At 50.2% G+C, this 19,535-nt stretch overlaps 1 protein-coding gene and 1 long non-coding RNA gene across 8 annotated transcripts in view; both read left to right on the forward strand.

The window, feature by feature from the left end:
- Nucleotides 1-3,828, forward strand: part of SRL (sarcalumenin) — a 46,653-nt gene extending 42,825 nt beyond the window's left edge. For all 5 annotated transcript variants that reach the window (XM_043560711.1, XM_043560707.1, XM_043560708.1 and 2 more), the window contains one exon: nucleotides 547-3,828. In XM_043560711.1, coding sequence (XP_043416646.1) covers nucleotides 547-1,358 — 812 coding nt within the window. In that variant the 3' untranslated portion in view covers nucleotides 1,359-3,828. The remainder of the gene's footprint in view (nucleotides 1-546) is intronic.
- A 5,638-nt stretch (nucleotides 3,829-9,466) lies between these two features.
- Nucleotides 9,467-19,535, forward strand: part of LOC122471736 — a 36,420-nt gene continuing 26,351 nt past the window's right edge. For 2 of the 3 annotated variants that reach the window (XR_006294258.1, XR_006294256.1), the window contains exons 1-4: nucleotides 9,468-9,820; nucleotides 11,236-11,476; nucleotides 12,424-12,721; nucleotides 16,893-17,030. This is a non-coding gene — a long non-coding RNA (uncharacterized LOC122471736). Of the gene's footprint in view, nucleotides 9,821-11,218; nucleotides 11,477-12,423; nucleotides 12,722-16,892; nucleotides 17,031-19,535 lie in introns of all 3 variants that reach the window. The other variant, XR_006294257.1, reaches the window with a different exon arrangement.

Below are 19,535 nucleotides of genomic sequence, written 5' to 3' on the forward strand. Positions count from 1 at the left end.
TTTTATTACTAGTAATAATATTATCACTAATCATTATAATAGTAAATTAACCTTTATTCTTCTATTATGCATCAGATAGTTTTATGCATTACTGGCTGATTGTTGTAGAAAAATTAAAAGACAGGTATTTGGAAAGAAGAAGTTGAAGGAATTACAATATATCGAGCACCTCCTATGACATAGGCAGTTTTAGTTAGGTGCTTTGCTTTATTTGTAACATGATAATCTTTATATCAACTTAGGTATTCTTATTCTTCTTGTCATTTTGTAGCTAAAATGCTAAAGCCTAGAAGCATTTGTTACCCTGGTCTGGCTAGTGGCAGAGCTCAAATTCCAGTCCTGGTCTTAGGCTGTCCTTGGTTGAGGGTTGAGAAGGCCCAGGAGATACGTAATTAATTCTTTCAGTCTTCAGAGACCTAGAATATCCCTAGTGCCGTGACTTCCTTCAACCCAGGCAATGCTTTGGTTCTGGAAGGGGGGGGGGGCGTGGGGTGGGGGGGTTAGGGTAAGCCTGCTCTGCTTGACTTCTTGCTCCCCCTTCCCAAGGTTACCCCTTCAACGACGTGTGCCAGTGGTTCATCGACAGGGCAGACCTCATCTTTGTTGTCTTTGACCCAACCAAGCTGGATGTGGGTCTGGAGCTGGAGATGCTCTTCCGCCAGCTGAAGGGGCGCGAATCCCAGATAAGGATCATCCTGAACAAGGCCGACAACCTGGCCACACAGATGCTCATGCGGGTCTATGGGGCCCTCTTCTGGAGCTTGGCCCCGCTCATCAACGTCACAGAGCCCCCTCGGGTTTACGTCAGCTCCTTCTGGCCACAAGACTACAAGCCCGACACCTACCGGGACCTGTTCCTCAAGGAAGAGATCTCACTCCTGGAAGACCTGAACCAGGTGATCGAGAACAGGTTGGAGAACAAGATCGCCTTCATCCGCCAGCATGCCATCCGGGTCCGCATTCATGCCCTCCTGGTGGACCGCTATCTGCAGACTTACAAGGACAAAATGACCTTCTTCAGTGACGGAGAACTGGTCTTTAAGGACATTGTGGAAGACCCTGACAAATTCTACATCTTCAAGACCATCCTGGCAAAGACCAATGTCAGCAAGTTTGACCTTCCCAACCGCGAGGCCTATAAGGACTTCTTTGGCATCAACCCCATCTCCAGTTTCAAGCTGTTGTCTCAGCAGTGCTCCTACATGGGAGGCTGTTTTCTGGAGAAGATTGAGCGGGCCATCACACAGGAGCTCCCCAGCCTCCTGGGAAGCCTGGGGCTGGGGAAGAATCCCAGTGCTCTCAACTGTGACAAAACAGGGTGTGGCGAGACCCCAAAGAATCGCTATAAGAAACACTAGGTCGCCGTGTAGCCATTCTTGGGTTCCTGTTGGTGGCTGAGCTTGTGTCCTAACTGTCTGAGAAGTCCTGGTTAATTAACCCTTTGAGCCACACTGGTGAGAATCACTACGTGTTGGAGATTTGGGAGTTCATTGAGGCCAGTGGTGGGGGAGGGTGTGGGTCGAGGGAGGAGAGGAAACTGTGAATTATAGTGTCTTGTTGCTTCAGTGAGGGGCCTGACTGAGGCCCCGCCAGCTTTTCCTGGGTCTTATCGCAGAGGACAGAGAGCAGCTATTCTAGTGTGTACTGAGGTGATGAGTGTCAAGCTAAACTCAGCTGAAATTCCTTTTTCCCCTATAAGCTGGGAAAAGAGAGAAGACTTGGTTTCTGTAGGGCTCAGGTCCCTTGTAGCTTCCTTCCACACAGTCTCCTGCTTGTCCTCCAACCCCCGTCTGCCTCCTCAACTTGGGTTGACTTCAACAGGGGACAGTCTTTTGAGTCTGAATCCACCTGGGTGTTGAGCCTCCACCATCCCCCCCACCCCACCCCCATTCCCAGGCCCTCTTCCCTGTTCCCTCGAGGGGTGGGAGGGAATGGTTTAGGATACCAGAATGCTGAGAGAGAACAGGAGTCCCCAGTCTGGAAGAAGGTTCTGCCTCCCCCATGCCATTTCTCCCAAGCAGTCTTTTAGGCCAGCTGGGAATCTCAGTTCCTTTATCAGCCCCGACAGGAGGCCGAGTGTTCCGTGGATTCAGGTCATTTACTTCTTGGAAGTGACTTCAGTAAAAATACTGGAAGGGCTCAGAGGGTTAATCGGTTTGCAGTGTGTCTTTGTCTATTGCATGTCTTGGAAAACTCAGACCCCAAAGGCGTTGGGTTTCAGAGGGGATGATGGAGACCTTGCTCCTTTTCATCAGGGTCTTCTCTGGGCAGCCCATCTCCGCCCCCCAAATGTAGGAGGAGGCAGTTTCCACAACTTCTCTGCAGAAGAGTCGTTCCCTCCTGATTTTCATGCCATGGTTTTTCCTTCTCCCTCTTCTCCACGCCCTGATGCACAACATTCAAAACTCCGAGCGATTTCCACGAGTTCAGAACTGGCGCCAGTCACTCCGTGTCGGCTGCAATCAAGGCTTGACATGCGGTTTTCCACCTGAACTTGATACTGATACCCACGTGCGACAGGGAAGCCAGGGCCTTCGAGAACCGATGAGTGTGAACCAATGAGTGTACCGCATTGTGCAAGAGAGATTCTGAGATCGCAGACGCCAGAGGCCGTGGAGAAGGAATGTGTCGTGAGGGTCCTGCCTGGCTGGTGTGCCACCTTGGCCATCTCAGAGGGCGGCAGGGGATGGAGGGAAGGAGCCTTTTGACAAAAAGCAGGTGGCTGACCAGTTTGCACAAATCCAGGAGACCCTGCCCAGAGCTGCCCGGAGGGGCTCCTTCTGCCCTAGTGAGCCAGCGTCCCCTGGGAGCGAGCTATCCGGGGGACTTCCCCAGGAGGCCTGGGTCAGGGCCCCTCTGACCAGGAAGTCACCTTGGACCAGAAGGAAAGCAAGTGAAGATGAAGGCAGAGAGGAAGCACTCTGGGGGCGAGGCAGTGGAAACACATGGGTGATTAGACTAGGTCCGTGTGGAGAATTCGGAATCCCTGCTTAGGATTATTAAAGCTCTGATGCATGCTGCAGTGGACGCTGCTTCTCTGGCTTTGTGCAGGACCTGGAACCTTCCACAGGACGACGGAGGCCCCCCAAACCTCCAGGACATTGTTTCCAAGGACAGAGCCAAGCAGAGAAACAGGGCCCTGCCGGGGCATCCAAGGAGCCTGATGAGCAGGGCCTGAAAAGCTGCATTTCTTCTCATTACAAATCACCACTCGCCTTATCTCGCTGTCATGTACCCTCCCCACAGTCCGCCTTCCCCTCTTGCTCCTAATGCCCCTGATGCCCTTGAGCTGCTCTCGGCGTATCTGTCTTTCTCAGTGCAGTTGAGGACGTGAACAGGGCAGAAGTGTACAGGCATTGTCACGGCGGCTGATGTCACCATTGCTTTGGGGAAGCAGGTGGAAGGAGGCTGATACATTCTTATGGCATCTGTATTTTGGGGGGGGGGCATGATTGGTGTGATCTTCTCTCTTTTCGTCCCATCCATTTTCCTTTTCTTACCCCCATTCCCCTGCTCACTCGTTGACCCACCTTTTCTCCATGCAGCCTGCAGGCTGGTCAGTTGGTCCCCCTGGGCTGTCAGGGCTGTTTGGTCCCCACTCTGTGGATGTGGATTTCAAGCAGGATTCTGACTGTCTTTTGGAGTGGGGAGGAAGGGTTGGGAACTGGGGGTAAATTTAGGATCCAGAGATTCCCCTAAGAGGAGTATCTGTTAAGTATTTGTGCCTGAACAGTTGCTGTCTCTCTCCAAAGTGGAACCTTTCCAGGGTTCTTTCCATTCTGATTTAATCAGGGAGGAAGTCTCAATAAAGTTCCAATCTCTCTGTAACACCGTGTGCTTTCTGATCACCTCCGACCAGCTTGCTGTCTTTATCTCTCTCTTATCTAGTAGTGGATTGGGTTCGTATTAAGACTTCATTGTTTTTCAGGCAGTTTCAGGTTCACAGCAAAACTGAGAGGAGGGTAGGGATACACCCCCCGCCCCCACCCCGTCCCGGGGCCCCCACCCACGCACAGCCTCCCCCATTAGCAACCCCCACCCCCAGAGTGGGACATTTGTCCAACCTAGTCACCCAGAGTCCACAGTTGACATTAGGCTTTGCTCCTGGTGGTGTGCATTGCTCGTGTTTGGACAAATGTATCATGACATGTGTCCGTTGTTGTAGAAGGAAATGAAACGCAGAGTATTTTCACTGCCCTAAAGATCCTCTGTGCTCCACCTGTTCCTCCCTCCCGTCTCTTCCCAAACCTGGGTACTAATTGGTAAGTTTCTTTTTTTTTTAATGTTTATTTCTTTTTGAGAGAGAAAGAGAGAAAGACAGAGACATTGAGCGTGGGAGGGGCAGAGAGAGAGGGGGACAGAGGATCCGAAGCAGCCTATGTGTTGACAGCAGGGCTCGAACCCATGAACTGTGAGATCATGACCTGAGCCGAAGTTGGATGCTAAACTGACTAAGCCACCCAGGCGCCCTCATTTTTAAGTTTCTTAGGGATAAACTGACAATCCATGAATTGCCCACTCTTGTTTTAGATGTCCCCGGTGCCTTCTTCCCTAGATCCCTCCTGCTTCCAGCCCCCAGTGTCAAAGATGACTTTGAAACCGAGGTTTCCTGTTGTAGGATTGAAAATTAAGAAATAGGGGCATGACCCCAGGCCTCCTCCTGTGCCTATTTGTTTGTTTATTTTTATTTATTTATTGAGAGAGAGCACAAGCAGGGGAGGGACAGAGGGAGAGGGAGAGAGAATTCCAAGCAGGCTCTGAGCTCAGCATAGAGCCTGATGCGGGCTTGATCCCATGACCCTTGGATCATGACCTGAGTTGAAATCAAGAGTCTGAGGCTCAACCCACTAAGCCACCGAGGCGTCCCCACCCCCTTCCCCCCATACCGTACCTGTTTTTAAAGAAACCCTACCTTGTCCTTGGCTCCCCGAGCCTTTGTCCTTCAGATCAGAACTCCTTTACTTTGAAATATTACTTCTGGGGTCCTCTTGAAGACTTCACACCCCCAGTTGAGAGTGTGTTTGAAAAGGAAGAAGCTGGGGAGTCACTGGGAGGTTGGCAGTAGAAGGGGGGAGTGTGAGAGTGACAACATGCTATTGTGATGGCATCACCTCAGAGAAGATGCAGAATTCAGTGCTGGGGCCAGCTGCCCTGGGTTTTCCTAAGTCGGGAGGTGCTGATCTCAGGGAGGAATGAGGAGGCAGTTTGGCTTACTGCCTCCCTCTCCCTTGCTTTCCTCCTGATTCGAGGGTTCACAGTCCACAGTCAGTGACTGATAAGACTGACCTAACTAAGGCCACCACTGCCCTCCCCCAGGTCAGCTCTCCCACCCAGGATGGCAGCCAGTGTTTTCCCAGGACTGGGAGAAATATGGAGCTTTGCCAGGAAAAGGGAGGGAGGTGATGTCTCTTTTGAAGATAAATATAACACACCAGAACCTGCCAGCACGTCCAAAATTGTGCTGTTTCACAAGCCTCATCCCCTACCATCTTTACATCGTCTGCCATTGAGAAAGCAAAATGCCATGGAGGAAAGCAAAATCCAAGACCATTCTGAATATAGTCAGGGGATATAAGGGGCATGAATGGAGAGAATGTCTCCACAGGTATGTGTATGTATCTGAATATGTGGGGGTTACTTGTGGTTACACGTGAAAGGATGTGCAAATACCTACATGTAGAATCTGTGTGTGCAGAAACCAAAGTGTATGTGAGTGTCTGTGACCAAATGATCTCTGAGTATGTAGCACAGTGCCCAGCACACAGGACCCATCACCTGTGTGCCATCACAGTGAATGGCAGAGTAAGTGGATTTGGGAGGAGTAAAGAAGGTGTCTGTGCACCGAATGTTGTGTGCAGAGGGTCCTGGGGAAAAAAGTATGTCTGGGGTGAACAGGTGGGTGTGGCTACGGAGAGGTAATTTTATGCATGATGCGTGGATTACAGGTCTCGGGAGCTTATGTGTAGCAGGTGTGTGCATGCGGTGAACCGGATGCCCGACCCAGGGTGGAGACCCGGGAAGACCCAGCCATAGGAGGACACCTACCTGGCCCTGGCTTTGTGGTTGCGTCCCACCCCGGTGAACCAAGGGGAAAAGTCTGAGCCTTGAAAAACTCACAAGCACTGGCAACATTTCACGCCAATTCCTCCGTCTGTGACATTAGGCTCACGCTTTTCCCAATCCAGGGAAACCTTAATTTTTCTCTAGAAGACCATAGAGGCAGTAAAAAGGAAACGTAAGCAAAACAAAATGGAGTAGAGGCATGAATTTGCCTGTACCAAAGGTGTATTCCACAGGTTCTGAGGGATTCCCTATACTGACCTCTTATCCAAAGGATAAAAAAAATAACATGCACAGATGAGCATTTTCTGTGTCTGCTTGCACTGTGGAACCTTTAATGTTTTTTCAAAATTTCAGTGGGGAAGAGAACCAACTTCTAGAGTGTTCTTCTTGCCAGGAACCGGGCTATAGACCTATAGACATTCCTACACTTATACCTTGACATAATGAGGTAATTCTAGCAGCCACAAACCCAAGGAATAGGCCAGGTGTTTTTCATGTATTATTTCATGGGATCCTCACACAGCCCCTCAGGGAGGGAGCCACCTCGCACGGAAGAGTAGAGACTCTGGAGTCAGATTGCTTGGGCTTCGTCCTGGGCCCCACCGCTTAACAAGCTGGGCCACCCTAGCTAGGCAAATGACATAATTTTGTGCTTTAGTTTCCTCACCCATAAAATGGAGACACTAATAGCCCCTCTCTCTGTGGGGTTGTTGCCAGGATTAAATTAAAACACGCAACATGCTTGAAACAGTACACAGCCCACAGAAAGCGTTCTGTAAATGTAATGATTATTACTCATATTTTACTGATGAGGAGACTGATGGTCAGAGAGGTTGAGCTGCCGGAAGTAAGAGGGCCAGAATTCCATCTAGCACCTGACTCTCGTGAGGGCACACTAGGCTACTTGACCAGGCTTACCTTTGGTGACACTGTTCTTGCTGATCCCAAGGCCTTTCCCTCCTCTTCAGAAACTGGCAAAAATTTAGAATTGCTGGATTTTTCTTTTTTCTTTTTTTCAACGTTTATTTCTTTTTGGGACAGAGAGAGACAGAGCATGAACGGGGGAGGGGCAGAGAGAGAGGGAGACACAGAATCGGAAACAGGCTCCAGGCTCCGAGCCATCAGCCCAGAGCCCGACGCGGGGCTCAAACTCACGGACCGCGAGATCGTGACCTGGCTGAAGTCAGACGCTTAACCGACTGCGCCACCCAGGCGCGCCCCAAGAATTGCTGGATTTTTCTAATGGCCAGTCAGCACCTTGACATGTGTTAGTAACAAAATTTCAAACATTTAAACGTCATTTGCTTTAGACTATTTATTTTAATCCTTATTTATTTTTGAGAGAAAGACAGCATGTGAGAAGGGGAAGAGCAGAGAGAGAGGGAGACACAGAATCCAAAACAGGCTCCAGGCTCTGAGCTGTTAGGACAGAGCCCGACGTGGGGCTTGAACTCACGAACTGTGAGATCATGACCTGAGCCAAAGTTGGACGCTCAACCGACTGAGCCACCCAGGTGCCCCTGCTTTAGACAATTTATTAAGGTCGGGGTGGGAGGGAGCCTGGTTGGCTCAGTCCGTGGAGCATGTGACTCTTGATCTCAGGGTTGTAAGTTTGAGCCCCATGTTGGATGTAGAGATTCCTTAAAAAAATAAAATCTTAAAAAAAATTTATTAAGGATTATTTCCTGAACAACAAAATACCTTAACAAAAAACCAAACAAACCCAGAAACCCTTAACTCCATTTCACATTTGACCCTCACTCTGCTCATGTAGATGGAGAAAGCATATTTATTATCCCTCAAAACAAATTCAGCATGAGGAAGCTGCATCCCCAGAGAGGTTAAGCCCCAGTTCACCCAGCTAAAACATGACAAACCAAAGGGCCAATTTTCTACCCATCCAACTATCCCTTCGACTACATTCAATCACATTGATTTGTGTTAGTCTGGAGCCTAGACCGACTGTGACAGACAGTACATTTTTCTGACACACTGAAAAGAGTGATTTCGTATTTGTGAAGAATGCAAACACATTTGTTGGTTATATTTCCATTTTCTCCAAACTTCTGAATTTTGTCCTACCAAAATTTCAAAAGATTTAGAATTTACACATATTTGTGCAGGCATAATCTCTGCTCTGGAGGAGTGAATGATCCAGGTAGGGACCCAAGACATGGAAATGGAGTGACTGGGTAAATCCTGGGGGATAAAGTAGCTATATGCCCCTATCATAACCCAGGTCACATGGCGGGGGGGGGGGGGGGCAAACGATTTTCTTTCTCACTTGTAATTATTTGAGAAGTTAAACCCATGCACTGCAGACTTTTTATTTAAACAGTTAACAGATTACCTTTATGGAGGAGAATCCGTTTACATAACATCAGGACTCCCCTGGGAATACTGAGACACCCAGGGGGTTCTGAGCTTAGAAAGGGAGTGGAATTCTAGCTCCACTCTGAAGGCTGGACAGGTTTGGAAGGGCAGAGACCAGGGGGTCGGATCCTGGGGGGAAGATCAAGGGCCCAGACTCTGAAAGGGAGGGAGCCATTTGTGTGTGGCCAGTGAGGAGTCAAGGTGAGTTGAGGTGGGTTAGGGAAACCCTTACATGGAAGGTCAAGAAGTCTGGGCTTGAGGCCACTGCAAGTTTCTAGACAGGGAGAGCCATGAACAAGCAGGGAGGGTCAGGCGGGCAGCAGCACTGGGGCTCACCGAGGGGCGAGAGCCTGGCATCAAATCAAGCAGCCGATTTTGGCAACCCAGACAGCGTCCCTCGCGCCGTGCCCCTCAAACCCGCGGTCCATGGGTTGCCGGCTGGAGGGCTCCGGGTCTGCGTCCCCCTCAGACACCGCCCCACTGCTAGGAGCTGGGGGCCAATACGGGAGCCCCGTAAGGAGGCGGCGGAGGAAGCCCACCTCAGCAGTCTGGCCCTACTTAGGACCCCCGTTGGGGCCTGGACCCCAGCTGCTCCTGGCCCCCGACTCGGGTGCAGATTATCCGGCGGGACCGGCTCCCGGAGGGGGCGCATCTTCCGGGCTCGGGCGTCCTCACCGCCGACGGGTCCGCTTTTCCCGCTGCACCCCCTCGCCTTCGAGGGGAAACTGAGGCCCCTAAAGCAGGGCGGTTTGGAACAGGAACGAAAGGGTGGGAGAACCGAGCGCCTGGCCAAGCTTGGCGTGGTCTCGAAAGCCCGCTCCTCAGCGCAAATCGCTACGGCTGAGCGAGGCTCGTCACCGCGACCCCCAGCACCCACCGCCGGGGGAGCTGCTGAGCTGAGTCCCAGCCGAACCCCGCCCGCGGGAGCCCGCCCCGCGCATGCGGCCGTGGTCCCTCCCCCGCCCCTTCCAGGGCCGCGCGCTCCCGAGTCACGTGCCAAGACTCGCGCAGGCGCAGGCGCACGGCGGTGCTTCCTGCGGACACAGGCGCTTCGAGGCGGCCAGGGCGGCGGCTCAGCGCTGGGGTGCGTCCCCTCCCCGCCCGACCCGCGGGCTTCGCCGCCTGTGTCTTCCCTGGGCCCCAGCCGTCCCGTGCGCGGTCTGGCCGCTGGAAGCCCGGAGGCTCTCGGAAGTTTTGATTTGGAACCAGGAAAGGGTTTGAACTCTCTCAGAGTTGAGGGGAGAGGCCACGGTTTCCGGACGTGAAGAACGTCGAAGAAATTGTTGTTGGCGGTTATTAGGTTGTGGTTTTCACATGCGGCCAGCCCAGGAGCTGAGATTTTAAGAGATTATCCCTCCTCCCTTACCCCGCCAGAGACTTAGAAGTTGGTATCCAAAGTGCCCGCTCCTGCTGTCCTTAAGGATTAAAAACCCAGCCTTATGCTGGCACTTGGCCCTACCTCTGGGTGAGGGGAGATGGGAAAGCCCTTGGGGCAGGTGAAACTCCAGATGGGGGTAGGGGGCGCTAGGGAGGGTAATCTCATTAGAATGTCTCTCTTGGCTCCTGGGGTTCCCTGAGTCGCTAATTTAGGAGCTAAAAAGAACTCCAGAGATTCTGTAATATCCCATGAAATGGTCCTCAGCCTCTCTTTGAAACGTGTCCAGTGACAGACCTCAATTGTAGGTTTTCTGACAGGATGTTGATTTGGGTGGCTCCCTCTGCCCTGGATACCCACCAGTTGTGAGAGGGCATCATATCCCTTTGCAGCCCTGTGGAGAATGCCTGGGTGGGAGTGTGCACCTGCCTCTTGGCCACACCACACCACACCTTGGCCCGCTGTGCATAACAGAAGCTGGGAAGGGGCCTGTGTGGCTAAATCGAGGTTGGCTGGTTGGTTACTGAAAGGAGAGAATTTTCTTGTAATTTCCTGGGTTTCCTTGGCTGTTTGTTTGGAGTGGAGATCATTTGGTCCCCGGGGAATCTGGGAGGAAAAGGGAAGTCCTTGGAAAGGAGTTAGGTGCCCTCCCTGGGTAAGAATGAGTTGGCTAACCTGCTCTCTGCACTAGGAAGCCTTATTCCCTGATATGCATCCCTTTTCTGGGTTTAACTTCCCGGAACACCCAGCAGTGGTGGGGAATTGTAATACAAAAAAAGAGCTATGTGGTCCCACCTGTTCTTTTTACAGATGAGGACGCTGACACCTAGTAAAAGAGCGTTCAGGGTCACAGAACCAGCTGGTGGCAGAGGTGGGACTCAGGTCTCCTGATTCCCAGGCCTATTCTCTCTCTCCTACCCCGTGTATAATAGGGGCCAGCACGAAACAGGTGGCACATTATGAATGGGTAATTTGAGGCAGGGTGTAGGGAAAGAACCGTGGATAGTGAAATGTTCTGGGGCTTGTAACAGAGGGATCTTAGCATCTCTACGCCTCGAGGCAGAGAGGCTGTGTGGAGGGTCATTTTGCTAGAGGTAGGACTTCAGGTCAAGGGGTTCAGGAAGGCAGTTGGGAGGAAATAAAACCCCTCTGATTTGTCAAGGCTCTCCATGTACTAAACCCCATGGGAAGTCAGAGGGCAAAGGAGACTTGATTAGTCCATGCAGGAAAATTCCAGAACACAGTACAGATAGAAAAGGATGCAGAAAGTACCTAGAGGAGCAATGAAAGGTATCCAATATAACATGTGACCTTACTTCTGCTCGTTTATTAATAGTTTATACTTCTTGAGCACTTACTCTGCATTGTGTGTGTCCATTATCTCATTGCATTTTCCCATAAACCCAGTTTTCTCCATTTGACAGATAAGGGAACTGACAAGTGAAACAACTTGAGGAATGGAGATGTGAACAGCTAATGGGACACCTGCCTCTCCGGGATCTTATCTTGGGTATAGTAGTTCCTTTGTAGATGTTTGTGCAGTGGATGACGGAGTGAATGAATGCGCAAATGAACAAGGAGCAAACACACGTAGGATTAGGTGGCAAATCTCCCTGAAGACCCTTAGTGTGCCTTCCTCCATGAGACTGGAACCTCTCTGCAGAGGTGAGTCCTGTGCCTGGCGGTATCTCTGTTGCTGGCTTGTAATGAGCCAGGTATTCAGGTTAAAAGATCAGGTGTCTAGATGTGCAAAAAACCTTGGACTTCTGGGCTTTCCTAGTGGAAGTTTTTGGAATTAAGCAGTTTTCTCTCTCGGTGCCATCTTGATCCAGTCCTGATTTCTGATGCCCCCACAATCTGGGCAGGGGTCCAGCGTGCTGCCTCATCTCTGCTCGGCTCCTACCCATCGCTCCACCTACAAGCTCAGTTCTGCTCCTTGCATCACTGGTGTCGATCCTGGAACACGGCGTTCTTCAGGGAGAAACCACCTACCAGCATGGTGGGGAGTTTTAGCAGCATCCCTACGGTGGCCTGCCCTGGAGCAGAAAGCTCATTGTGCAGGCTTTGTTTCCTTTCTCCGCAGTCCCTCTTCCCTCACCATCTCCTCGCTTTAGAATCTCCTTTTATTGGCCTCTTCCTTCCTCGAGGGCCCCACACAGTCTTTCACTTGTTCACTGTCCAGGCTCTTCAAGCCAGGAAGAAGAATCTCACATAGACTGATCACTTGCCCTGCCTGCCACCGTGCTTCATGTGTCCTCTCCATCATCTCATTTCATTTCTTAGTGACACACTAGGTAGGAAGTGTCAGGGAGCGGCCTTGCAGACGGGAAGACCTAGACTTCGGTTGGGTAACTTGTTCAAGATCACACAGCTGTTGAGGGTAGAGCTGGCCTTTGACCTCTGGCCGGATTCCAAGGCCATCCTGGCCCACTTCTCGCCCCGAATAAGTCCTGCTGCTGCAGTATTTACGTTCATGTTGACCTTTGCTGTTCGGAGCATTTTCCCTGTGCCTTGGCCTGTGCCCCTGGGGCTTGGGCCTGTCGGATGTGCTGTTTCAGCCTGCCCTGGTGGGTTTCCACACGGAGCTGCCTGACATTTGATTCCACCCACAGGCCTTTGCTGACAACACCTCCTCCATATGGAAGGCCATTTGACGTGCTTCAGAGTGACAATATCCAACCCGTTCTCTAAAGCCCAACTTCTGTGCCATCTCCCGAACGATGTCCCTCTAAACTCATTCGCCTCCAGATTCCCAGACTCACTTTGTGAATCTCCTCTGAAGGATTTAGCACGTTATTTCCTGCATGTACAGTAACTCGCATATGGAACTTGCTTACGTGGTTGAGGGCAGGGACTGTACTGCAGTGGTGTTCGTATCTCTCCAGCTCCTAACAGAGGAACTTACACATGGTAAGTAAGCCCCCAGTGAGTGAAGGCCTTAGGGGAGCTCGTGGTGGTGAAAAGAGTTTGTAAAATGAAGATTTATCCCTCAACTTTACATGCTGACTTTGCTTAAAACAAAATTCAACTGCAGTATAGATGTCCTGGTTGAGTCTGGGGGATGGGTGGTGGAGGGCACCTTGTGTTTCTCTTGAGGAGCTTTGAGTTTAGGGAAATGAAGTGACACGGGTGAGGGCTGGCGGTGGAGACAGGCTGTGTGGGTGCAAGGGGTCCAGATGGGGCCCCAAGAGCGGCGAGCTGCGTCCCTTGGCCATTACCACGGCTGCAGCTTCTCTGAGGCCATCCCCTGTGCTCTCTGAGTCCCTTTATGTTTGCTGTCATAGATAAAGGCCATCACTTCTGCTTCATCACCATGGGTGAAGGGTCCTTGGCCATAACATCAGCATCCCCCTCCCTGGGACCCGAGTCAGCTCAGAGTACCCATTTCCCATTTGACCACAGACACACAGACGCTGGGGCCCTTCAGTAGAGAACGGGTGTGGGCTGGGATGACTCACCTGCTCTGTCGCCGCCTACAGCTCGGTTTAAAGCCTTTTTGAATCAAATCTCTTCCTCAGGAGAGACACAGGAGTCTCTCTTTACAGTTAGCAGCTTGGTGCTAACTTGGGACGGTTGATGCCTGTCACTGTCCCAGTGTCTGAAAGTCCAGGTTAGTAAGGAGCCATCCAGGTGCGTGTTCACGAAAAACTGATAGAAGCAGCCTAGAAAGCAGTGCCTTGACCTGGGCATCAGACAACCTCGACCTTAACTGGGCCCCACCAGGAACTCAATGTGCGGCTATAAAGGAAAGGGGTTTGGGACACCTGACTGGCTCAGTCCGTAGAGCAAGCGACTTTCAGTCTCGGAGTTGTGAGTTTGAGTCCCACACTGGGTGTAGAGATTACTTAAAAGTGAAAACTAAAAAAAAAAAAAAGGAAAGGTTTCTTCTTTCAGTAAACGTGTTTTGACCACCTACTCCTGCCGTGCGAAGTAAGGACAAGGTGAGCAATGAGAAGGCAAAACCAATCCCTATTCCTGGTGGCCTCTCAGTCTCTGTAAAATCAGTTCGAGTCAGGGTGATAAATGCTCTACGGAGGTGTTTTGGGAGCCTGGAAGAGAAAGTAAACACATCTTTCCTGGGGGAATGAATGAGCACAGGGAGATTTAACTGAACAGGACACATTTGAGCTGGACCTTGGAATTGGGATTCTCCTGGCAGACAGGAGTAAGTCTTACAACTTTGGAGAGTGTTGTGCAGGACGTTGTTGGGGGGAATGACGTCAGTGGCGTGTAGAGAGGAGATAAGACTCCAAACCCTGTCTGGATCTAGCAGAGAAGGCCTTACTGGGTCACGCTGACTTCGGACCTTCTGAATGTGGAGGGGAGACACTGAACTGATCTGTGTTGTGGAAAGATCAGTCTGACAGCAATATGGAGGATGAAGTGGAAGGTCAAAGACGCAGAGAGACACTGAGTAGAACAGGGTTAGACTATCACAGGAAATAACTTTTTGTTTTTGGTGTGGATTTCTTAATGTTTATTTTTGAGAGAGAGAGAGAGAGACAGAGTGCGAGTGGGGGAGGGGCAGAGAGAGAGGGAGACACAGAATCTGAAGCTGGCTTCAGGCTCTGAGATGTGAGCACAGAGCCTAACACAGGCTCAAATTACTGAGCCGTGAGATCATGACCTGAGCCGAAGTCGGGTGCTTAACCAACTGAGCCACCCAGGTGCCCCAGGAAAGAACTTTTTGAGGACCCCACCTGTGGGATTAAAGAGGGTTGGATTAGAAAAATCCCTAAAACTAAAATTCTCTGCCTTTGAACCCACCTGGGCATTTGGTTCTTTTCACCTACCCCATCCCCCAGCTCCTAGCTGATGATGTTCATTGCTTGCCCCTGCTCCATTCTGGGTGTGCTGTGACCTGTTTGGGTTTTGACCCTATCCAGTTTCCCTGTTTGTAAAGTCTGTCCACCCAGCACTTCAGCTGAGACTTTGGCTCCTTGGAGACCAACCGGTAGGAGGCTGTACTGTGCCCTGGGGTCCTCGCCACCCCCACCTCTTGCCCTGACTCTGCTCTCACCTCTGGCATCGTCCTCCAGTCTCTAGACTGGAAATGGCAACTATGCCAGCCTTTCTGTAACTCTTTTCAAGAGGAACTATGAGACATTATGTTTCATTGGAAGATGTTTACAAGCAGGAACTAGAAAAATGGATTAAGGAGACCTTGGGACATTGGTCTAAGAGAGAACAGAATGTGAAACACAGGGCAGTCCCCCCAGAGTGACCCCGCAAGTCTAAGCCCCTTGATTTAACTTTAGATCAGTTCTATAAAATGTAACCTTAAAGCCAGAAATAATGTGTCTTCTCCTAACCCCTTCCCTGTAATCCCAGGCTAGGGTTACAAGTACTGCCCCTTCTTGTCTACCTGTTTGTACAGTTGTGATTCTTGGGCCTATAGACTTCGGCAGCCAGTCAACAAACAGGTTGTTGGGCCTACTGTGTGCCCACCTCATGCTGGCTGGGATGGGATATAGGCATGCCTTGCTATGTTCTCAAGGAATCAGGAGACCAGTATTTTAGTCTAGTTGGGAATGCAAGACACATGTGAGAACCAACTAGAGAGCGGAAGAGATGAGTTGTGAAGAGGGCAGTTAACATTTGGTGGGTGGGGCTGCAAGTCCACAGAACCTGGAGGACGGAGCAAGTGGCCCCAGTCTCCTGGGTTCCCTTGGGATGGAGGCAGGATCCAGCCTAGATCTAGCTGGGGGTCTAAGCTGGATCCCAGCCAGCCTCAGTGGGAGATCGGGGGCCGAGTGGACTTCATGCTGCCCTCACAAGGGACTATATCCTTAGTTCCCAAATGTTAATGCTGTTTCTACAGCCTGCATCTTCCTACTTGTCAAGATTCTCCAGTCATCCTTCCGCTTAAACACCTCTTTTTTCTTTTACTTTTTAAGTTTTTTTTATTTATTTTGAGAAAGAGAGAGAAAGAGCAGAGGACAGGCAGAGAGAGAGCTAGACAGAGGATCGGAGAGCTGGCTCTGCACTGATGGCAGAGAGCCTGATGCGGGGCTCGAACTCACAAACTGTGAGATCGTGACCTGAGCCGAAGTTGGAAGCTCAACTGGCTGAGCCACCCAGGCGCCCAACGCCTCTTTTTTCATAAAGACTCTTCCTTCCCACCAGCCAGCATGATGCTGATCTGCATGCAGCCCTTTGCTTATAACTGTGTTGTGACATTTGTTCCATCTTGTCATGTACTAGTGAATGTCGTGTACCTTGTCATGTACGTGTTTGTGTTTTCGCCAGTTCCACTAGATCAAGATCGTGAGCTTCTGTTAGGGAATATGCCTGAGGTATTTCTCAAACTCCCAGTGAGTAGCCTAGAGTGATACCCTCCTCAGAAAATGTGTGTTCAGTGGGTGAGCAATAGTCTAGCAGATTCCATTCCCCCTGGTGTATCGGTTACATAAGATTAGTTTTGTGGGGCACCTCGGGGGCTCAGTCAGTTAAGCGTCCAGCTCTTGGTTTCAGCTCAAGTCGTGATCTCACAGTTTGTGAGTTCGAGCCCCACATCAGGCTCCATGCTGACAGTGTGGTGCCTGCTTGGGATTCTTTCCCGCCTCTCCCTCCCCCTCCCCCACACGTGTGTGCACTCGCACGCTCTCTCTCTGTCTCTGAAAAGAAATAAACTTAAAAAAACATTGGTTCTGTAAAAGCAGTCCTAAAACCAGAAGGGGGAGGGGCCTGCATTCTGGGCCCAGTTTCTGGCAGGGGATCACATAGGGAAATGAAAGGTCACTGTAAGTTGGACCTGTGTGGCCACACAAGAGAAGGGTATCCAGTGGTCTCTTGGTCTTGACCCTTCAGGGCCAAAGGGACGAAAGGAGGGTCTCAGTGGCAAGAATGCTGTCCCTTATCTTATAGAAAGAGTCTTGGAATCAGAAAAGTTGGGGACTAGTTCTGATCCAAGTTTTGATGACAATATACTTGTCTTGACCTTATGGGATTGTTCGGTGAACCAAATGAGACAAGAAATATGTGAGTTCTTTGAAAAAGATGAAATATTACTAGAATATGAGGCACCATTGTACTTTCTTTTTGTTCCTGATTCCCAGCCTCTCCTTCACTCTTTCTATAGAGAAACTCTCAAGGCACCAGCTGTGAAGGCCAGCTGGGGAGAGCCTAGCCTGTCTGTGCTGAGTTCCCATTTAGGCTCAAAGACTAGATCCAACGTGGAAGAACATGGTTTTTTGGCTTCCAAACCAGGTAACTCTGGGTAAGTCACTTCAGCTCCCTGAGCCTCAGTTTCCTCATCGGTAATTGGGCGATGATAATCTACTCCTCCTACCTCTTAGGGCTCCTGGGAGGATCAAATGAGACAGTTAATGTGACAGTGGCTTGTAAACTGTAGAGGTCTGTCCAAATGCTATGGATTTACTTTTTAATCTGTGCTTGAGGGCTTTGGATAAAATTGGCCAAGACTGTTGCACATCTAGACAGTGACATCATATGCGTGTTATTGGAGTCCAGGGTGGGGCACAGAAGGCGTCCCCACAGTCCCTGGAGCAGGACAGAATGCAGAAGGGAACCCCACCCATTGCCTGCCTGTAGGAGACCTGATTCTGTGGTCCGACCTGAAGAAATCCAACCTCCTAGTTTCCAAAGTGTCAAAGACTCTGCTATGACCTCTGTGCTCAGGGGATACTTGGATGACAGCCCAAGAGTAGGGGCTATTGTGATTTAGCTCTCTGTTTTTGGGGTCTCACCATGCTGTCTGGACTTGGCAGGCATTCAGGGTAAGGTTGTTGTGGAACAAAACACAGGTAGCACATTTTGTGGGACCTCATGTCATCCTCTTCTTACTTCCTCTGTGTTGTCAAATTTCAGTTGTAGAAAAACATTAAAAAAAAAAAAAAAACTTCAGAGAAATGGTAGCCCAACTCATGCTGGAAAATGTGACTGGCCAGTGTTAATGAAAAGTCAGGCTTCAGAAATGGGGTATCACCATCTCTGTGCTTTGTTACTCTCAGGTGGTGGTGAAGCCAGTCTTAGGGGAAAGGCTCTCCATGTGCCTGTGGCCACATCAGGTTTGAATGCCTTCATTGACCTTGCTGGTCACTGGAACTGAAAGGAAATGGCTTAGTGAACAAGAATTTGTGAGCTAGTTTATAGTGTGCTTGGCCCTGTACTGGGAGCTTTGGGAAAGATGAAAAAGGTCAAGTTGTGGCTTCTGTGTTGGAAGTCCTTAGACCAGATTTGAGAAAGCGAGATGACTGGGAGGCCCTTCCGGCTGGCAGGCCCTTGTGCGCAGGGCCAAGGGAGTGGCAGATAATTACCGACAGAGGAAGACAGAGGCGAGGATCCGCAAAGGCTCTCGGGAGGGTGGCGGGGGAGGCTTTCTAGAGGAAGTGGAAATATGTGAAAAAGACAAAGTCAATCACTGAGAGTCATCTCTGCTCCCTAAAATGTCTTCTTTCCCTTTCTGGCCCCAATTAGGAGATCCAATCAGTCTTCTATTGCTTTCTAACAAATGATCCAACTTAGCGGGTTAACACGACTCATTATCTCCCACCTCTGCAGGCCGTGCTGGTCATGCGTCCAGGCAGAACAGGTGGCTGTCAGCTGGGCGTTGCCCCCAGCTCATGGAGGCCACTCTTAGTCTTTCCCATGTGTCCTCTCCATCTTCAGTACAGCAGTGGGGCCTCAAATCCCCTCTTGGTTTGAATCTCTGACTTCCTCTTCTGTTATCAGCAGGAGAGAACCCTTTGCTTTTTTTGTTTTTTGTTTTTTTAATTTGAGAGAGAGAGAGAAAGTGCCAGTAGAGGAGAGGGGCAAAGGGAGAGAGAGGGAATCCCAAGCAGGCTCTGCCCTGTGAGTGTAGAGCCCAACACAGGGCTCGATCCCAGGACCTGGGATCAAGACCTGAGCTGAAATGAAGAGTCAGATGCTCGACTGACTGAGCCACCCAGGTGCCCCCAAAACCCTTTGCTTTTAAAGACTTAAGTGTGATTAGGTGAGGCCCACCTGGATAGTCTCCTTTTGATTAGCATAAAGTCAACTGATAGGTAGCCGTAAGTACCATCCTGACCATTTTTTTTGAGTGTACAGCTCAGGGGCATTAAGTACATTCATATTCCCGTGCAGCCATCACCACCACCATCTCCAGAATTCTTTTCCTTTTGGAAAACCGAAACTCTGTATCTATAAAACACTGACTCCCCATCCCCCATCCCCTGGCAACCACCGCTGTACTTTCAGTCTATGAATTTTACTACTCTAGGTACCTCATGTAAGTGGAATCATACAGTATATTTGCCTTTTTTTTTTTTTTCAACGTTTATTTATTTTTGGGACAGAGAGAGACAGAGCATGAATGGGGGAGGGGCAGAGAGAGAGGGAGACACAGAATTGGAAACAGGTTCCAGGCTCTGAGCCATCAGCCCAGAGCCTGACGCGGGGCTCGAACTCCCGGACCGCGAGATCGTGACCTGGCTGAAGTCGGACGCTTAACCGACTGCGCCACCCAGGCGCCCCTATATTTGTCTTTTTGTGAGTGTCTTCTTTCAGTGAGCACAGTGGCTCCGAGGTTTCTGCATGATGTGGCACGTGTCAGAATTTTCCTTTTTAAGGAGGAGTAATATCCATTGTATGTATATACCACATTTGTTTATCTACTCATCAGTTGTTGGACCCTTGAGTTGCTTTCATCTTTTAGCTATGGAGAATAATTCTGTGTATATAATAATTATATGAACATGAGTGTGCAAATGTCTCTCTAAGA

Source organism: Prionailurus bengalensis, chromosome E3, assembly GCF_016509475.1.
Source record: "Prionailurus bengalensis isolate Pbe53 chromosome E3, Fcat_Pben_1.1_paternal_pri, whole genome shotgun sequence".
Taxonomy (NCBI): domain Eukaryota; kingdom Metazoa; phylum Chordata; class Mammalia; order Carnivora; family Felidae; genus Prionailurus; species Prionailurus bengalensis.